General features: G+C 35.2%; 1 protein-coding gene and 1 long non-coding RNA gene across 2 annotated transcripts; both read left to right on the top strand.

Annotated features, from left to right (window-relative positions):
• Window positions 1-1616: 1616 nt before the first annotated feature.
• LOC149951499 (uncharacterized) lies at window positions 1617-4378 on the top strand. The gene is made up of 4 exons (XM_090170268.1): window positions 1617-1660; window positions 3131-3452; window positions 4089-4237; window positions 4308-4378. The coding sequence occupies exons 1-3, from the start codon at window positions 1649-1651 to the stop codon at window positions 4214-4216; spliced, it is 462 nt and encodes a 153-aa protein (XP_090026394.1). The 5' UTR covers window positions 1617-1648; the 3' UTR covers window positions 4217-4237; window positions 4308-4378.
• A 4491-nt stretch (window positions 4379-8869) lies between these two features.
• On the top strand, window positions 8870-10807 carry LOC149951498 (uncharacterized). Its single transcript, XR_016480017.1, has 3 exons — window positions 8870-8912; window positions 8971-9250; window positions 10734-10807. It is a non-coding gene; the product is annotated as an uncharacterized LOC149951498 (long non-coding RNA).
• Window positions 10808-17465: the final 6658 nt, after the last annotated feature.

Raw genomic sequence — 17465 nt, 5'->3', positions numbered from 1 at the left:
CCCCGAGCCCTACAAAACGTAACCAAGCCTAGCCTAAACATTACCAAATTAAACATAACCAAAGCTAACCACGTCTAGCCTAGCCTAAGCCTTACCAAACTTAACCTAACCTATTAAAATACCCCAAGCCCTACAAAACGTAACCAAGCCTAGCCAAAACCTTACCAAACTAAACCTAACCTAAATACCCCAAGCCCTACAAAACGTAACCAAGCCTAGCATAAACATTACCAAATTAAACATAACCAAAGCTAACCACGTCTAGCCTAGCCTAAGTCTTACCAAACTTAACCTATCCTAAAATAGTCCAAGCCCTACAAAAAGTAACCAAGATTAGCCTAAGCATTACCAAAGCTAACCACGTCTAGCCTAGCCTAAACCTTACCAAATTAAACCTAACCTAAAATACCCCAAGCCCAACAAAACGTAACCAAGCCTTGCCTAAGCAATACCAAATTACACATAACCAAAGCTAACCACGTCTAGCCTAGCCTAAGTCTTACCAAACTATATTTTTCTAATTTTCAACAACACAATATAATTATTTAGAAATTACATTAAATTCAACAATAACGCAAAATTTCCCAATTAAAAGAAACCATTAAATTAATCTTTTGCTTAGTTATAGCCTGATAATGAAAAGGTACAAAAAAGCTAAACCCTAAAGATATTTTAAGATATTTTAAGAAATTTAAAAACTTACAAATAACTCTTACCAATAGGTGTTCGAGCAAACTTAATAACTTAATTATATCCAAATTATGTTTACCAAATAAAAACTAAATTTGCAACGCGAAAATGGTCGCTTTCTAAGATTTAACTGACTGTATTTGAAGGGAACGTTTATAAAACTGGCAAAAATAGTTTCCACAACAATTCCAATTTAATTAAAAAATATAATTTTCAATCAATCCAAAACGTTTGAAGTAATTATATACGTCAATTTTGTCGTGCAGTCATATTTTTCAAAAGACTAATATCCCTAGGAAGGTCGATTTCGTATTAAACCTAATTTAAAATAGGCCATTGAAAATTTACGGAAATGTAAACAAGAATTAAAACAATCCTAAGTAAGACACCACAGCCACTAAACTATCCACAAAAAGTCTTTTAACGGCAAGCAATTTAAAAATAAAAGGCGATAACGTAATTTAACTGACTATAAACTTAACCGAGAATTTGTTTTTATAAAAAAAAAACCCCCATTTAACGGTTGGTCAAATACGAACAGTCCTAGAAACCACCAATTACGGTTTCAGACACACACACGGTGAAGGTTAGTCAAGGTCAGATACGCTTTAAAGTGGCGCTTAATAAGACAGTAACGGAGAAACTTATAAAGCGAATAAAACGACATTTAATTAGGGTCGGTAATGGCCGGTAATAAGTTCCACGGACACTCGATTCGTGCTGGTTTCTATTCCTGGATTTTAACGCCGACCAAAAGCGCTCATTAGTAGCAATGAGTGTAGAGTTTTAGCCCGTGACGAACCTTGTTTCAACAACGATTTAATTCGACAAAATATGCCTATCTAAACGTTTATTTCAACTAATTCGAGGAGTATAAAAGGACCCAACTGGTGTCCGAAAGTTATCACAGTAGTTTCTGTCATCTAGTTATAGACACCACCAAAAAAAGGATTACATTATGAAGACCATCGTAAGTATTTCATTTGCTTTTGTTGGGTATTTTAGTTCATTTAAATGTTTAAAAATTTCGTGGATACAATTTAGCATTTTTGGGGAAACAGAAATCTTAGCTACTTCATTGCGTTATCATTCTTTTATTTAAATATACTAACTGTATTTTCTACATTAGAAAATAAACTGCGATATTTAGTAATTCGTACCCTTAGCGTTAAACAACTACAAGTAGAGTCGTCTTCGGTTCTTAAAGGGAAACTAAAGCTCTATTATTTTAATTTATGTTGTATACAAATTACAAATTAGACTATTTTTATATGGTTTATAAAATAGGTGGAAAGCTAGAGCTTTAATATTTTATTATACAAAAGAAGGAGAACTAGAACTAAGGAAACCTAGAGCTGCAATATTTTCGTTGTACAACGGAAGGCAAACTAGAGCTCGCATATTATAGTTGTATAATGGAGGGAAACTAGACTGCTAATATTTTTACAATGTAAGGAAAACTAGACCACTAATCTTTTTACAATATATGGAAAACTGGAGCACTTATATTTTTACAATATATGGAAAACTGGAGCACTTATATTTTTACAGTGTAAGGAAAACTAGAGTATTCATATTTTTACATTGTAAGGAAGACTAGAGCTCTCATATTATAATTGTACCATGGAAGGAAAAATAGAGTTCTTATATTTTAGTTTGTTGTACAATGGAGGTAAAACTAAAGCTTTAAAATTTTCGTTGTACAAAGGAAGGAAAAATAGATTTTTGAAATTTACTACAAACACTAAATCTAGAGTAGTTTTATGAACCTTGGGAAACTAGAGCTCACGTTGTATACTATTTACTACACTTTAAGCGTATTCCATTGAACCTCACTAAAGGTGTTTTCAAGCAATACGAGAGATCCAATGGAATTCGCTATAGAGCTGTAATAAAACAAAAACCATTGCAGTATTTTCACGCCTTTGAAGACGAAACTCGCCTGCGTGATTTGTTAAGCATCGAAGCACTCAAATATGCAAGAACCAAACCATTTAATAATTACCTCAGAGGTTAAACCAACCAAAGAATTGGTTCGATTAACCTCAAGTAACGAAATTCGGCATACAATGAAAATGGGAAGTACCGTACTAACTCGAACAAATAAACTAAAGGATCCAAATCATACGCGAAAACCTTCGCTGGCAGCGCTCCTACCGAGAAAATCGCGAACCTTTTATACTCAAATACAAAGCACACTTGTAAAAATGTTAGATGACGGAGCTAGAGGTATTTGACTTAATGGAGAACATTGGATACGTGTTTAATATTTGGGTGGAAATCTTTCCAAAATCGGCCACCGTGGCGCTACAAGCGGCCCTGTTTAAATAGAACCAAGCGGGCAATCTAAAGTCGGTCCAATATTTTATTTGTCGAAGTTATTACAAATGGTTACACCCATTAAGCCGCAACCCAAAAAATGTTTTTGCGTCTATTCCAGGTTGCTCTCGTCGCTTTCACCTTGGCCTTTGTCAACGTAACCACCGCTGGAGTCATTGGCTACCCAGGAGTTGGAATCGGCGGAGGCTTACCCCTCGGAGGACTTGGAATCTTGAGTTCCGGTCTCGGGTTCGGAGGACTCGGTCTCTTACCAGGAATTGGATTAGGAGGTCTTGGTTACGGTGGACTTGGCGGAATCGGAGGTGGCATTGGAGGTATCGGAGGTGGCATTGGAGGTATCGGAGGTGGCCTTGGAGGTATCGGAGGCATCGGAGGTATCGGAGGTGGCATTGGAGGTATCGGAAGTGGATTTGGAGGATATGGTGAGGATGGTTAACATCAGGATTTCATCTAAACAGGGTATTCAACGACGTCCATCTGATATGTAAATAAATACTAAATCAGGTGGGCGGCCAATCTAAAGGGAATCAGACTGGATCAATTCGATGTGTTTCGTTTCTGTCCCATTGGTTTGAGGATAAAATTTAAAGGCCACTGAGAGTGTCATAGTCGCTCTGACTAGTTTATTTTTATATAACGGATTTAGTAGTAGTTCCATAAAAACTTGTAGACGTTAACGGTAATAGTCACCACCCTCCTACGCATTGTAACCCGGCCACCTGTTTAAAGACATAATAAGTCACTAGATGATTTGGGCCTAAGGTGGTGCCTTGGGTATTAGCCTAGCTGATTATTATTATTATTATTTAACAGACGAAGTTTCGGTTTATTTTTTACTCCCGTGCCCTTTTCGTTTCTACATTGCATGGTAAAGATGGGATAATATAATTAAATCTTAGTTTCTTAGTAACTACAACAGATGGCGCTTTAAACATGACAACTTACATGACGTAACGCGCGGTCACGAGTTCGTCTTCAATAAAATGACTGTTGAATACTTCTATCAGCTGTTAAAATTAAAATAATGATTTGATGATCATGGGAATAAATATTTACAGGTTCCTTGGGAGGAAACGTTGGTGGCTACAATTCCGGCTACGGCTACGGATACAATAACGGCTACGGCAACAGTCTCAACTCGATTAATGGCATCGGTGGTTACGGAAGCGCTGGACTTATCGGATAAACTTTCTACAATAATCTAACCGTAAGCGTGATTCATTTCAATATACTATTATAATTAGGTTTAATTTTAAATTGTTATTATTTTTCAATAGGTTTTGAAGCGACCCAGAAACGAGCGAATCTCTTGTAATAAAATTATTTTAATATGTTTAGAAAAATTACCGTGTTTTTTAAAAAAAAATAAAACCTCTTATGAAAATCGTTAATTATCTATATTTCTTTAACCTATTATCGATTCTGTTCAGGTCCGACAAGAGAGGGGGAATCTGGTCAAATAACCGGGGCCGTGCAATCAAGGGCCCCGGGTTTAAACAAATCGAGGCATAATCATCCTAGGTTTCTCTTCGAAAAAGTATCGCTATCTCCATTAGTAACGGCTCTTTTTAGGGCAAGGAAAATATATTTTACCGGGGCCCGGGCTTGCTCTCCGCGTCCCTGATTCTGCTGATAACATATTATTACCAGAAGAATATAATATATCTCTTGCGGGATAAGTGTTCATCTCCCTAAATATGATTTCAAGATTTCATTCCTTTAAAATTTTTTTCAAAGAAATTCCAAGCTAGCTAAGTCACTTAGAATCCCAATTAAAATGCTATAGCACCGTAGTTAGCAATGCGCTAAAAAAATATGAAAATTTATCGTAATTTTAAAATTTTAAATTTAATGGCGAAATACTCATATCAATCATATTTATATTTATTGCAAAAACATAGTAAATCAAAATTTAAATATTTAACTTCTGAAAATTTAAAGATTTCTTTCTGTGCAAAAAATAGTAAAATAAAATAAATAAACCAAATAAAAAATAAAATAAATAAAAATAAACAAAACAAAAATAAACAAAATAAAAAATAAAATAAATAAAAATAAACAAAAATAAACTTAATACAAATAAAATAAAGGAAACAAAAATTAACAAAATTAAAAATAAAAAAAATTAAAAAATAAAATGAAACAAAACTCGATGAAGTCGTTAAAAATCTAACAAAACACAAGTCACCAGGTATCGACGGCTTGACCAACGAATTTTACCAGCACTTTTGGCCAGTAATTGGAGGGGTACTCTTTCAAGTGTTTTCGTCGGTATTACGTTTAGACTCAATCCCAAGCTCCTTCTCTATTGCGACTATAATTTTAATTTTTAAACAAGGCGATCCAAGACTTTTAAAAAATCGGCGACCCATCTCACTCTTAAATGGGGATTACAAAATTTTAGCGAAGGCCATAGGGAACCGAATTCGTAAGGTAATTGGTAACATCATAGATGAAGATCAGTCCTCTAGCATCCCTGGTCGTAGCATTAGGTCCAATATTACGATTTTTCGCGACGTCATCGACTACTTCGAAGAGCACAACCTTCCTCTGGCTATAGTAACCCTGGATCAAGTGAAAGCATTTGACCGAGTCAATCACAATTACCTTTTTAAAATCTTGGACCATATAGGCTTTGGGCCGATTATTTCAAACTTCATAAAGAAGACTTACCTGGCAGCGGAGGCGAGAGTGAAAGTAAACAACGTTATAACATCCAAGTTTAAAATCAAGAAAGGCATAAGGCAAGGTGACCCCTTGTCTTCGTACCTTTTTAATTTGTCGCTTGAACCATTCTTGGCTCATTTAAGAAAAAAACTGGAAGCGCACTCTGTGAACTTGCCCTTTTTGTCCAGACCACTTATCGTTCAGTCGTTTGCCGACGATGTCGTTAACTTCCCTACAACCGAGGAGGCGTTCAAAATAATTAAAACAGAGTGTATACAATACGGGAAGGTTAGCGATGCAAATTTTAATCTGGAGAAGAGTAGCGGGCTATGGCTCGGATCTTGGAAAGGGCGCAAAGACGCCCCCTTAGGAATTACCTGGAGCAGTAAAAAAATTAAAATCCTTGGCTTAACATTTACACCGGGTAAAAACATATTGAGGGAATCCGTGGAGAAAACCACCAAAGAGGTATACACGTCCCTAGAAAACATTAAGCGCATAGCTCCTCAATTATCTTATAAAGCTAGAGCCCAAATCTGTAACACAATCCAGAGCAAGTTTAACTTCTTACTACCTCATGTGGAAATAACGAGCGCTCAAGTAGAATCGTTACGGGGGAAATGTCTGGAAGTCATATGGTCCAAGGAGAAAAAACATTGGTGTACAGGGAAAGTCGCAACGCTAAAAACGTGCGAAGGGGGTTTTGGACTACAAACCCTAAATATTCAATGGAAGAAATTTGCTTTCACAAAATTAAAAAATTATATAACGAATAAAGGCCACACTATCGAAATTGAATTCGCACTATACCATCTAAAATCGACAAACACTATGAACTTAGACTTTACCGTAATCAGCCTCAAAAATTTAGACTTAAATTTAGACCATTTATCAATATATTATCAAAACCTGTTCTACTTCTGGAAATCGCTGCCAATTACCTTATTAAAGCCACCGAATCTATCGTCACTACTAATATATCCAATTTGGAGATGTCCCTTTCTTAGCCTCACCCTGTACCACCCGAAATGGAAGTCGGAAGGTTTCCGTTTTTTCGGAGACATATTTAATACCGAAAAACACGAGTTCGAGTTTTCCGAGGAGGGCAGAAACATCAGCGCCGCGACAACAAGAGCGTTAACCCGACAAGCAGAATTAATCAGAGCTGACCTTGCACGTGAATTCCCGCCGGAATTTTTTAAAATTGAGAACTTCGGAACGCCTATAAATATCAACATCCGGCTAGAACTAAATTTCAGCGAAAACAATGCGAACGTTTTAGTGGACACTGTAAATTCAAAATTACAAACATTTATAAATCCGGTACCTGAGTCACATATCGAAAAACCGTATAATTTAATAAGTGATATAACGGGAGACATAGATTTAGAAAAATAAACTCTAATTTTATATGGAATAACTCCTTTACAGGCCACGAAAGCAATATATTATGGCGACTCTTGTATAGCTTCGTAATTTCCCCGTATTTGGCCTCTAAACTGTATAACCTGAAACCGGAATGTCCCTTTTGCCAATATGCCAGTGGTAATTTAAAGCACATGTTTCTAGAATGCCCTATTACTATAGGCTTCTTGGAAAAATTAGAGTCTTTTATTTGTAAATACGAAAAAAAATTTAAAATGGATAAAATTAAATATTGGGTGTATAGTGTAAGCCCAGGCCCTTTTTCCAATATCACCCGGAATCTGCTTGCATTAAGTAAGCTCGCTATTTATTTTTCCTATAATATAAAAATGAACAATGGTGCAGGGAATAGCTCACATTTAATTGAAACAGATTTCAACAAACGCTTATGTAAATTTATTGAAATGGAGAGAGAGTGTTTCAAGAAATATAGTGTCTCCTTATACCCAACAATTTTGGCCTCAGGTTTAATTAAGGAAAATGGACCCAACGTAAATTTAAATTTCGTTCTCTGATTTAGGTGGTGACCTTGTAAATATGTAAATAAGTTTTTATGGTTCTTTTATTGATTGTATTTTTTTTTCTTGTTTTTTAAATAAACGCCCTTCGTTCTGCGGAGTGGCTTAAACCTAAAAACTTTTAAGTATATTAAAAAATAAAAAAATAAAAAAAAAAATAAAAAAACAATAAGACTAAATAAAAATAAAATTAAACCAAAATTGAAATAAAAATAAAATTAAACCAAAACTCTAAATAAAAATAAAATGAAATGAAATGAAATGAAATAAAATAAATTAAATGAAATAAAATGAAATAAAATGAAATGAAATGAAATAAATTAAATAAAATAAAAAAATGAAATGAAATAAAATAAAATAAAATAAAATAAAATGAAATAAAATGAAATAAAATGAAATACAATGAAATAAAATGAAATAAAATGAAATAAAATGAAATAAAATGAAATAAAATGAAATGAAATAAAATGTAATAAAATGAATTAGATGAAATAAATAGAAATAAAATGAATTAGATAAAATAAGATAAAATAAAATAAAATGAATTAGATAAAATAAGATAAAATAAAATAAAATGAAATGAAATGAAAAAAATTGCTAACTATATTTTTTAAACTTTAATTAACTTATTTTATTAACCCTGTACTTTAACTTGTTTGAAGTTTCCATAAAAAAAATAATATAACTTACAATGAATCTAATGGACGTTAAGGATTTCCACACCACTGAATATCATTGTTAAATGATTATGCTTAAGATTTGTCCGTACAAGAAAAAAAACCCAAAAAAAATAAGTATTCAAACAGCCTACACAGGGTAGGCGAAGCGATAATTCTATTAACCGGGGTGGAAAGTTTGTAGTCCGCGCCAAATACAAGGTCAAAACAGTACCTTTGCGTATAATATTCGGCACGTAGATTTGGAAACCTCGTAAAATGTTCTGGATAAACCAAAAACACTCGCTTCAAAACATTCATTAATTTTCAAAATATTAAATTTTACAAACAATTAAATTTAACGAATTTTCGACTATCAAACCCAAAAAATTAAAATATAATTAAATATGAAAATGCCATCGTTAATTCAACAGTTGGCAAGACAATGCTCTAACCTTCAGACCGCATTGCTTAACAAAGAACAATTTCTAATTAGATTACAGGTTGATAAATTAACACAGCCCAAATATAACGGTATAAAAGCGCCGGAAATTTAAAAAATTCTCATAACTTTGGATTTTAAGAAGTATCGTTATACTAAGAAATGAAAACCATCGTAAGATTTTGATCCATATTACCTGTGACTTTAAATGTAAACTGTTTTCTTTGTCCAGTTTGCTTTAGTGACTTTGGCCGTTTTGCTAGCCGTGGCTAGCGCCCAACTGGGCATCGGAGGATTGAATCGAGGAATCCGATTTGGTGGTTTTGGAGATTTGGACGGATTCGGACCTGGTTTGAGATTGGGGTACAACGGATTTGGCGTTGGTCGCTCTTACGGACTGGGCTACAGAGGTTTCGGACGCGGTTTTGGATTCGGAGGGCTTGACCGCGGGCTCGGTTTTGAAGGAGGATTTCCCGCTGCTTTTGGAAGAGGTTCAGGAGTTTTCTTCTAAGGTAACCCCTAATTATTCTAATATTTCACCTAATAGGCGCTTAAATAAATTCCGCTCTCCTTTTCTTTCTTCCCCTACGCGCATGCGCGAGTCACTGAATAAAACAGTCACGTGTTTATGTTAGTTTCATTTGTAAAGCTAAAGTTGATAGCGCGCGCGCATTTTTTTAATTCGGGAGGCGCATGCAAAATTGTATGAGCCTTTCTCTATCGAAATATTAAAGGGATTATGAAGTAAATTGAAAAATCGTCTGCTAATACTTGCTACGACTTGTTTGACAACCTAACTAGCGCCAATCATCCCTAGCTTCTGTTAAACGCGGTGGAAGAAATACGAAATTCAATGATCCACCATAAACATTAAAGTTCATACTCCCTTTAAGCGGCGTGCGCCTTAAAATATAACGCTTATACAAGTATTATATGTCCTGGCTCTCTGTATTACTACTTCTAGGAAAATCGCTGAACAGGTTTTATTTAAGCGTCTATTAATCTTGTCAGGTCAATATAGTAGCCAGGATTTTGGTTCTGGGGGACGCACAACTCAAAAAATCCCGCCCTAGCTACGCCACTGTGCAAGTTTGCATAAAATTAAATCACCATTTCGTGGTTTATATATTTATATATTTACTAACCAAAGTATATAACATATATTTTGTGTGAGTAGTATCGAGGTAATTGGCAAATGGGCGCGAATTTCAAACCCAACCACGGATGGGTACAACCATAAGTCTATAATATTATTCCATAAGTTTGTCACTTTGGGGAATATTTTACTGGGAGCTAGTAACGGAGTGACGTCATCACCAGAAGAAAATATGCCTATAGCGAGGCGAAGTCAAAGGATACGTGTGACGCGTTAGAAAGCGGACGCAAAACGGCGACGAAGCCCGTAATGCAGTCTGTCTTGTGAATAGCTCTCAGTAACACTTTTGCATGTGAAGAATAGGAAGTGTCACACTTATGTAAAAATATTAAACACTTATGGTACAACTTATCAAGATTAAACTTTTACCGCGTGTATTACGGCGCCGAACGATGTGAAATGTAGAACGTATAATTATATATATAATTATATTTTCCCGATATAATAACTATATAATTTATATAATTAAAAATTTTCACAAATAACCACGTTTTATATTTTTAAAATTAAATATTTATTTTAGATAAGTAAATTAATGTTAAAATGAAATAAGAAAAAATGTTATTAGCTTGAAACACGTACCTGCGCTGGTTTTTCAAATAGTAGAAATTAACCTTTTCAGTTTACATAGAGCCACGTCGTGGCAAATGCTCATAAACTGCTGGATTTTCGTCTGCTAAGCAGACGCTTTATTGAAAAATCGTCTGCTTAGCAGACGAAAATCCAGCAGCTCATGAGCTTCTCGCATTTGACACTACGTGGTTCTATTAAACTGAAAAGGCTAATTACGTTGTATATTTTTGAATTTCTTATCGTGATTTTTTTCCTTTCCTTTATAGGTCGACGAATTCCAGCTATCTTTGTAGTTAATTATAATTTTAGTTGTAATGTTATAAATAAATTATTCTTGCCAAAAATAGTCGTTTTTTCCTTCATAATCTCAAATAATATACACGGTTTTTCAAAAGGTTATGCAAATATTTTAAGGAGTGGTAGGGGTGAGTTGAGAAGTATGCAAGTTTTTACACCATTTTCCTACGATGAGTTAAAAGAGCGCCATAGAGCTTCAATGCACGGGCCTACTAGCCCTTGGCTGCAACAAGCGCAAAACCAATCAGCAGCATCGAAACGCGAACATTAATGTTTGGGTTCGTGTGATAGGAAAAAAAGGACTTTGTAAACAAATCGAGGTAACCAGCGTAAACAAGTAAACTTAAACAGTATTTAAAATCACTGCTGCTTGGTTTTGCGCTTGTTGAAGCCTACTTCCAGGGGCTAGTTGGCCACACTATGAAGCTCTCTGGCGCTCTTTTAACTCATCGTAATAAAAATTAGAAAAAAACCGGCATACTTCTAAATTCACCCCTACAACTCCTTAAAATATTTGCATAACCTTTTGAAACATCCTGTATACATATGAAGCTAACGGAGACGCTATCGCCATCTACATTTGGTACGTCAAAGCTAAAAGGTGATTTTTAGAGGAAATATTTCACGGATGGATGAACTTCAACCAAGTCATAAGTATAAGCAACTCTATATACATATCGGCAGATTGAAATTTCTTACTGTGAGACTAGCGCCACCTGCCATCGTAACTCGTAAGCATGACAATATTAATTAAATATTATTCATATTAATATATATTTGGCAACGAATCGAGTCTAGATGGCGCTGACTTTGTTTATTCGGTGTTGGTCCATTTGATCGAAAAATATGTGATCGACAGTCGATCATTATACGTTGCAATTGATCGAAATTCCATTTGATCGAATCCCAATTGTAATTTGTTTCATAAGATCGAACAGGTCTTCAAATGATCGAATACTGTTTGATCGAATTCAAAAGTATTTATAGTACCAGTTGGTATGTTTTTATTTTACCGAATGTCAATATGAAGTGCAGAAGGAATAATGATGGAATAATTCATTGCTTTAACTGTATTAAGCCACAAAGATGAAGAGATTTTTACTTTATACACTATATGATGCAATTTTTATGACATCGACGATAACGGCCCGCTGTTTTTGATATATATAAATAGGGTCAGGTTTGGTTAGGTTAGGTTAGGTTAGGTTGATGTACGCGCGCCGTAGGCGCGTATGCACCGTTGTATACGAGGGGTCTGACCACGTTCACGGCCCTTCTATTGCTAAAAATTAGGTACAGAGTTCGTTTTTTTAATAGGTCTTTCTATTAATTATGTCCGAGAGAATATTTGGTTTTCTACGTCACTGCGCTCAGGTTTTTTTTCTCTATATTAATTTTGGAATTTTTGTTGTTTTTTAGCTGTATTATAAATATAGCGGAGAATAGTTTGAATCTTTTAGTATAGGTTGTTACTATGGCATCTAACTATCGTGTTGTCGGTAAATGTGTTTGTTTTGACGATTTTTTATACGTCAAAGAAAGAACCTTGATGAAATGAAGTACGCCACTGTTTTAGGTGGCGATGTACCCGGAAATGACACACGTGACAATTAAATTGTAAACAAATTAATTAATTTATTAAATTTGAATATGCATATTTCTGTTGTTTATTTTAGTTTCTTTTTATGGAGAAGTACTATGGTTATTTTTCTTTAGTACAGTTTAAAGAAATAATTATTATTCATAGAGTCTACTGTATATCATTCTGACTAGATGTTGCCTTTTCGATATACTCCCAAAAACTAGTTGTTTTACCCTATAGTAGCTTTCGATCAAATTTCATTCGATCAAATGCCATTCGATCAAATGCAATTCGATCAAATGGTAATTCGATCAAATGGGACCCGTTCGATCATTTGGGAATCGATCAAATAGACTTAAACCGTTTATTCATTATCCACAAATTTGAAATTTTCCGATTAATTTAAAAAACGTTGGTAAAAATAATATCATTTTAACTTATTTAAATATGTTTTTTACGCAACCAAGCATTTATTTGAATAAAAGTGGCATTTCTTTAAATAATTGTTTGTTTTATAACTTTTATTTCGATTATTTAAACATTTTACAATTTTTATTCAACTATTGGTTATTTAAATAAATATTATTTAAATATCGCCGAACTTATTTTATTCATGGATAAAAATTAATCGAAATCCGAGCACTACGATTTATGTCTTATTTTTATAGAATAAGGTTTCTTTGGAGATAAAACTTTGAATATTTAAATCCATTTTAATTACTGAAAATGGCGCGTGATCAGTGGTGTAGTCGGGCCAGGGTGGGGCAGGGCGTCGCCCCGGTGCTTTTTTCAAAGGCAGGGCCCCGCCCCGCCTTGGTTTATCCATTTTGCCAGGGCGCGCCCTGCTCTTTTTTTCCACTTTCCAGGGCGCGCCATGCTTCTATTTCGTAAATCATTTTTCTCGAATAAAGGGTGTGTGAATTTATGATAAATTTTGGCCGCAGAAAAATGCCATAACAATTTAAATCGTTACCTAGGTACGGCCAACTTCGATCACGCTAAAAATCGAAGTTGGACCTACATTTATAGCAGCCGGTACAGCCAAATTCGGTTACGCGCGAAATCGAAGTTGGCCGTACCCAGATAGCGCCCCGGTTCTTTTTATTTTAGGACTACACCACTGCGCGTGATAAATAAATAGGTAATCATTTCAAATTTATATAATTTAAGTCACAATTTAGCCCTCATTCTCGATAATTATAGCACCTAATAGATTATGCTTTTATATTACTTATTACAGTTTCAACACTTCTAAATACGTAAATACGGATATTTTTTAATTTTCCTTATATGAATGATTTGAAAAACGATGTTTGGAAGCGTGCATGCTCCCACTCGCCTCTAATTTGAGCGTTTCTCACCCAATGCAGCACGATACTGAGGGAGTCCTAAAGTCCTTACCCCATCTGTTGTCAAAATATGTTACTAAACATTGAAACGGTGTCCTATTAACCCTAAATTCCTTCAAATGCTAAATTATATCTGCTAATACGGCAAAGACTTTTAATTTTAAATTAGAACTAAATTAATTAAAAATGTTTCAGCACAAGTCGGTTGGTTGGTTCATTGTCGAATTTAAATTTCTGGCGCTAGCGTCGCAGTCAGAAATATGTATAGAATTGCTTATCCTTATGACTGAATTGAGTTACAAATAAATCTTTAAACTAAACTATCGCCATCTAGGATACTAATTTTTTTATCGAGCCACAGAGTTGCTAGATGTACGATCTGAATCATATTTATACGATAATTGAACCCTTGGTAAGATATACGATCCGAAGGCTGGATCGTACGGCAAAAATACGATCTTACGAGAAAATACGATCCAAAGTACGATCCATTTTATTTAGAGCAGAAACCTTTATATATCTCTAAACATTGCGGTGCACACTGATCTTTAGCTAAGGTTATCTCCCAGATTCCAGACTCCCACTTCCAAACACGCTCTTAGGTGGGGACGGGTTAATTGTTGGCTCGAATTGGAAATATTTCTAAAATATTTTCTTACGTGTTTTGTCGTACATAAAGGAGAGCTAAAGTATACAACATAAAAGGTAAGCTTTTGGGCTTAATTGACTGGTTTTCAGCCGTACGATCCTTCTTAATCTAGTACAATCCAAACTCTATACGATAATCCAGCGCTTGGAATCTGGCAACCCTATCGAGCCAGCCCTACACATTTATAATTTCATGATACTACTAGAAGTACATATTAAAGGTACTCGTACTCGCCACTCCCATTTCTAGGGCTCGAACGATTACCAACTTCCAAGAGTCATTCGACAAGGCCTAGATATTACTCGAACTTGACTCGAGTTTAAGGATGAAGCTTTTCTTGATTGGGCTCCAACAATTATTTAAAATTTTGGAAATTAAACTAATCAGGCGCGTACGAACGTTTTGGATTTAGGGGGTACAGCTTGGATCCTAAATTTGGTGCCACCCTCATCGGCAGGCTTTTTACGCGCCTTCCTAAACAATTTGGCACCCCTTTCCTATTTCAAGGGGGTGACATTGTACACCTGTACCCCCCCCCCGTTCCTACACCACTGAAATTAATATTATTTTTGTTCAACTTATTATTTAGTAGTTAGTTAAAAAATTATACTGATATTTATTATTAAAGAATTTAAATAGGGCTTAGGTCAGGTAATAATATAGTATTAATAAGAATTTTTTTATCATTATATCTCTTTGGCTTAGGGTGTTTTAGATTTAGCCTTGAATTTAATAAATCATTAGGTTACCTATATTTTGCTTTCAAGGCAAATTGCTTTAATTTAGCTTACAGATAAATTTAGGACTCGAAACCATTTTCAAGAACTCGAGACTCGAATGACTCCAATTTTAAAGAACTCGAGACTCGAATGAGCCAAATCTTCAATGAAATGTAAAAATTGTAGTAACTTGTTAACTAATACCATAGTTTCCCGATGTGAATCGAGAGATCGGTTTCCACAAACATATTATATAGCTCTGTAGCCTAGATTCGAATTCAGAGAGCCTAAAATTAGTATATCTTTATAATTAATTATTTACGGCTAATAATTTTTGCACCTTTAAGTTCCCCTTAATATGAACTTTGGTAAGGTGGAACCATAGATATAAGAAATGTATATAAACGTCTAGATAAATTTCGGGGCGTCTAAGCCTAACATAAAATACGGAATTGACACCTAGCAGACACCGCGGAAGACACGTGACCAAGAGCGCGAGCTCTCTTAGCCTTTTAGTATTAAGTGCTTGCTGGGTTCCGCAGGCCGTGGTCTTTAGACACCATCTGTTGGTGACTTTTAGTATAATTTTTAAGCAGGTCTGGAGACAATGGCTCTCGCGACGATAGCACGAGCTTTCTTACCGATAGATAGCGCCTTATAAGGATAGCCTGCAGAAATTCCGCGTTTCTGCTAGCTGTCACCTCCGTATTCACTCCCTTTGAAATATTTTATCTAGACCTTTATATACGTTTCCTATATCTATGTGTGGAACTAAAAAGTGGAATAAATGTGGCGGGACTATGGTTCAAAATAGCCTATTTACCTATTGAATGACCATATTTTACTGATGAAATAGTATTAGAAATTCAACATATGACGGTTTTCACCCCGCACTATATTTTCTTCGCAATCGATTTTTGGAAAAGCAACGGGCCTGCATGGGCGTAGGTACATGTTTTAAGCAAATTTTCTGAGTCTATTAAATGGGCATAGTTTTTAATTTTAGCGTTTCGGATTTGACCGCTCTCTAGCACTCAACATCCCTAACCTCTTACCCGTTCGAATTTTTGGTGTCCCATTTACGGAGCCTTCGTTATTAGGCTCCGGCGTTGCTAATGGAGATATGCAAGTTTTTGGGAGGCCGTACACCCGTAGCGTGGCGCCATCTAGTGGAATGGAGTAAAACCAAGAGATATAGAATAAAAAGAGTCTGCCTGGAGCTACAAATAATTCTCTATAAACCTTGGCCTGGAGCAAGGTCCGTTGAGAAATGTGCCTGAAGAGCCCTCCCCTAGTTTCTACCTTAGACCAATATTTGTGTAGTGCAACATCTCCTTTTTGGAAATTTCATATAGATCTACTGTACATTACGCCCGACTTTGAACAAAATCGGCTATAAACACCTCGGGTACTCTCCTTGTGAGTAGAATATTATAGTAGTATTTTTCGGCTTAGGCATATTTTGACGCTAGGGTGCTCTCTGCTGAATTAAATCATGTTGCACATTAACTCTGAAAATCAACTTGGTCATACTTAGTTTTTAATATTACTTATGTTAGAAGTATATCTCGCGTTGGGCATATTTAGACCCTAGGGGCTGTGTTGAAAACTAAACCTTGATTGCGCAATAGCTCTGAAAATCAGTTCGGTGAAAATTTTATCTAAATTGACATACTTATTGTTTTTATGTTACTTACAGTTTATATTATCAATTACTTATAGAACCTATCTTATTTAATCTATCTATTCAAAAATTAACAAATTAAATAGGGGGAGAAAGTCTGGCACTTGGGTCCAACCGCACTACGTCTTATTTGAGGGTTAAAATTTTTGGGCTTCGGAAATGACTTCCCCCTTGCCTCTTTACAGGGACACAAAGGTATCGGTTGTACTCCGCCCCGATGAAAAATAGTTCTCTATAAAATACGTGAATATTAAACTTTTGGTTTCGATAATTTGTTTAATTTAGTTCCTAAATAAAGGAGATATATGATGGAAACTAAAATGCGACATTTTAAAAATAATAACACGACTTTTGAAAAGAAATAAACCGTAACTAGAACTCGTGGAGAGCGTGGCGCCATTTAAGAGCAGTGATCGGGACTAATTGCGTAATTGGTAAATCTACGATGTTAAGGCCGAACAATTTGCAAGTTTAACTGAAATAATAGCTATAGCTACGAGCTTTTTTTGTTTATTTTACAATTGATATAGTTATTATTAATTAAAATCAACCGTTATCGAAGGAAATAATGGTCAGCATTTGACAGAGAGACTATTTGAAATAGCGAGGCGGTGACATGGTTGCCAGGGAATAAAATTCAAAATTTTCATCTTGAGCGCGGACCGGAATACCACCAACGCAGCAATGCACTACTTCGCGAGTAATGTGCTATCCTTAT

Source organism: Leiobunum rupestre, chromosome 3 (assembly GCF_980474605.1).
Source record: "Leiobunum rupestre chromosome 3, qqLeiRupe1.1.hap1, whole genome shotgun sequence".
Lineage (NCBI taxonomy): Eukaryota > Metazoa > Arthropoda > Arachnida > Opiliones > Sclerosomatidae > Leiobunum > Leiobunum rupestre.
Note: the sequence above shows the minus strand (reverse complement) of the source record. Positions and strands in the feature narration are given on the sequence as shown.

Excerpts from the sequence above, each read along its gene's own strand:
- LOC149951499 (XM_090170268.1), top strand. Across the intron at positions 3,453-4,088 it reads AAGTGGATTTGGAGGATATG|GTTCCTTGGGAGGAAACGTT; the intron begins GTGAGGATGGTT and ends AAATATTTACAG.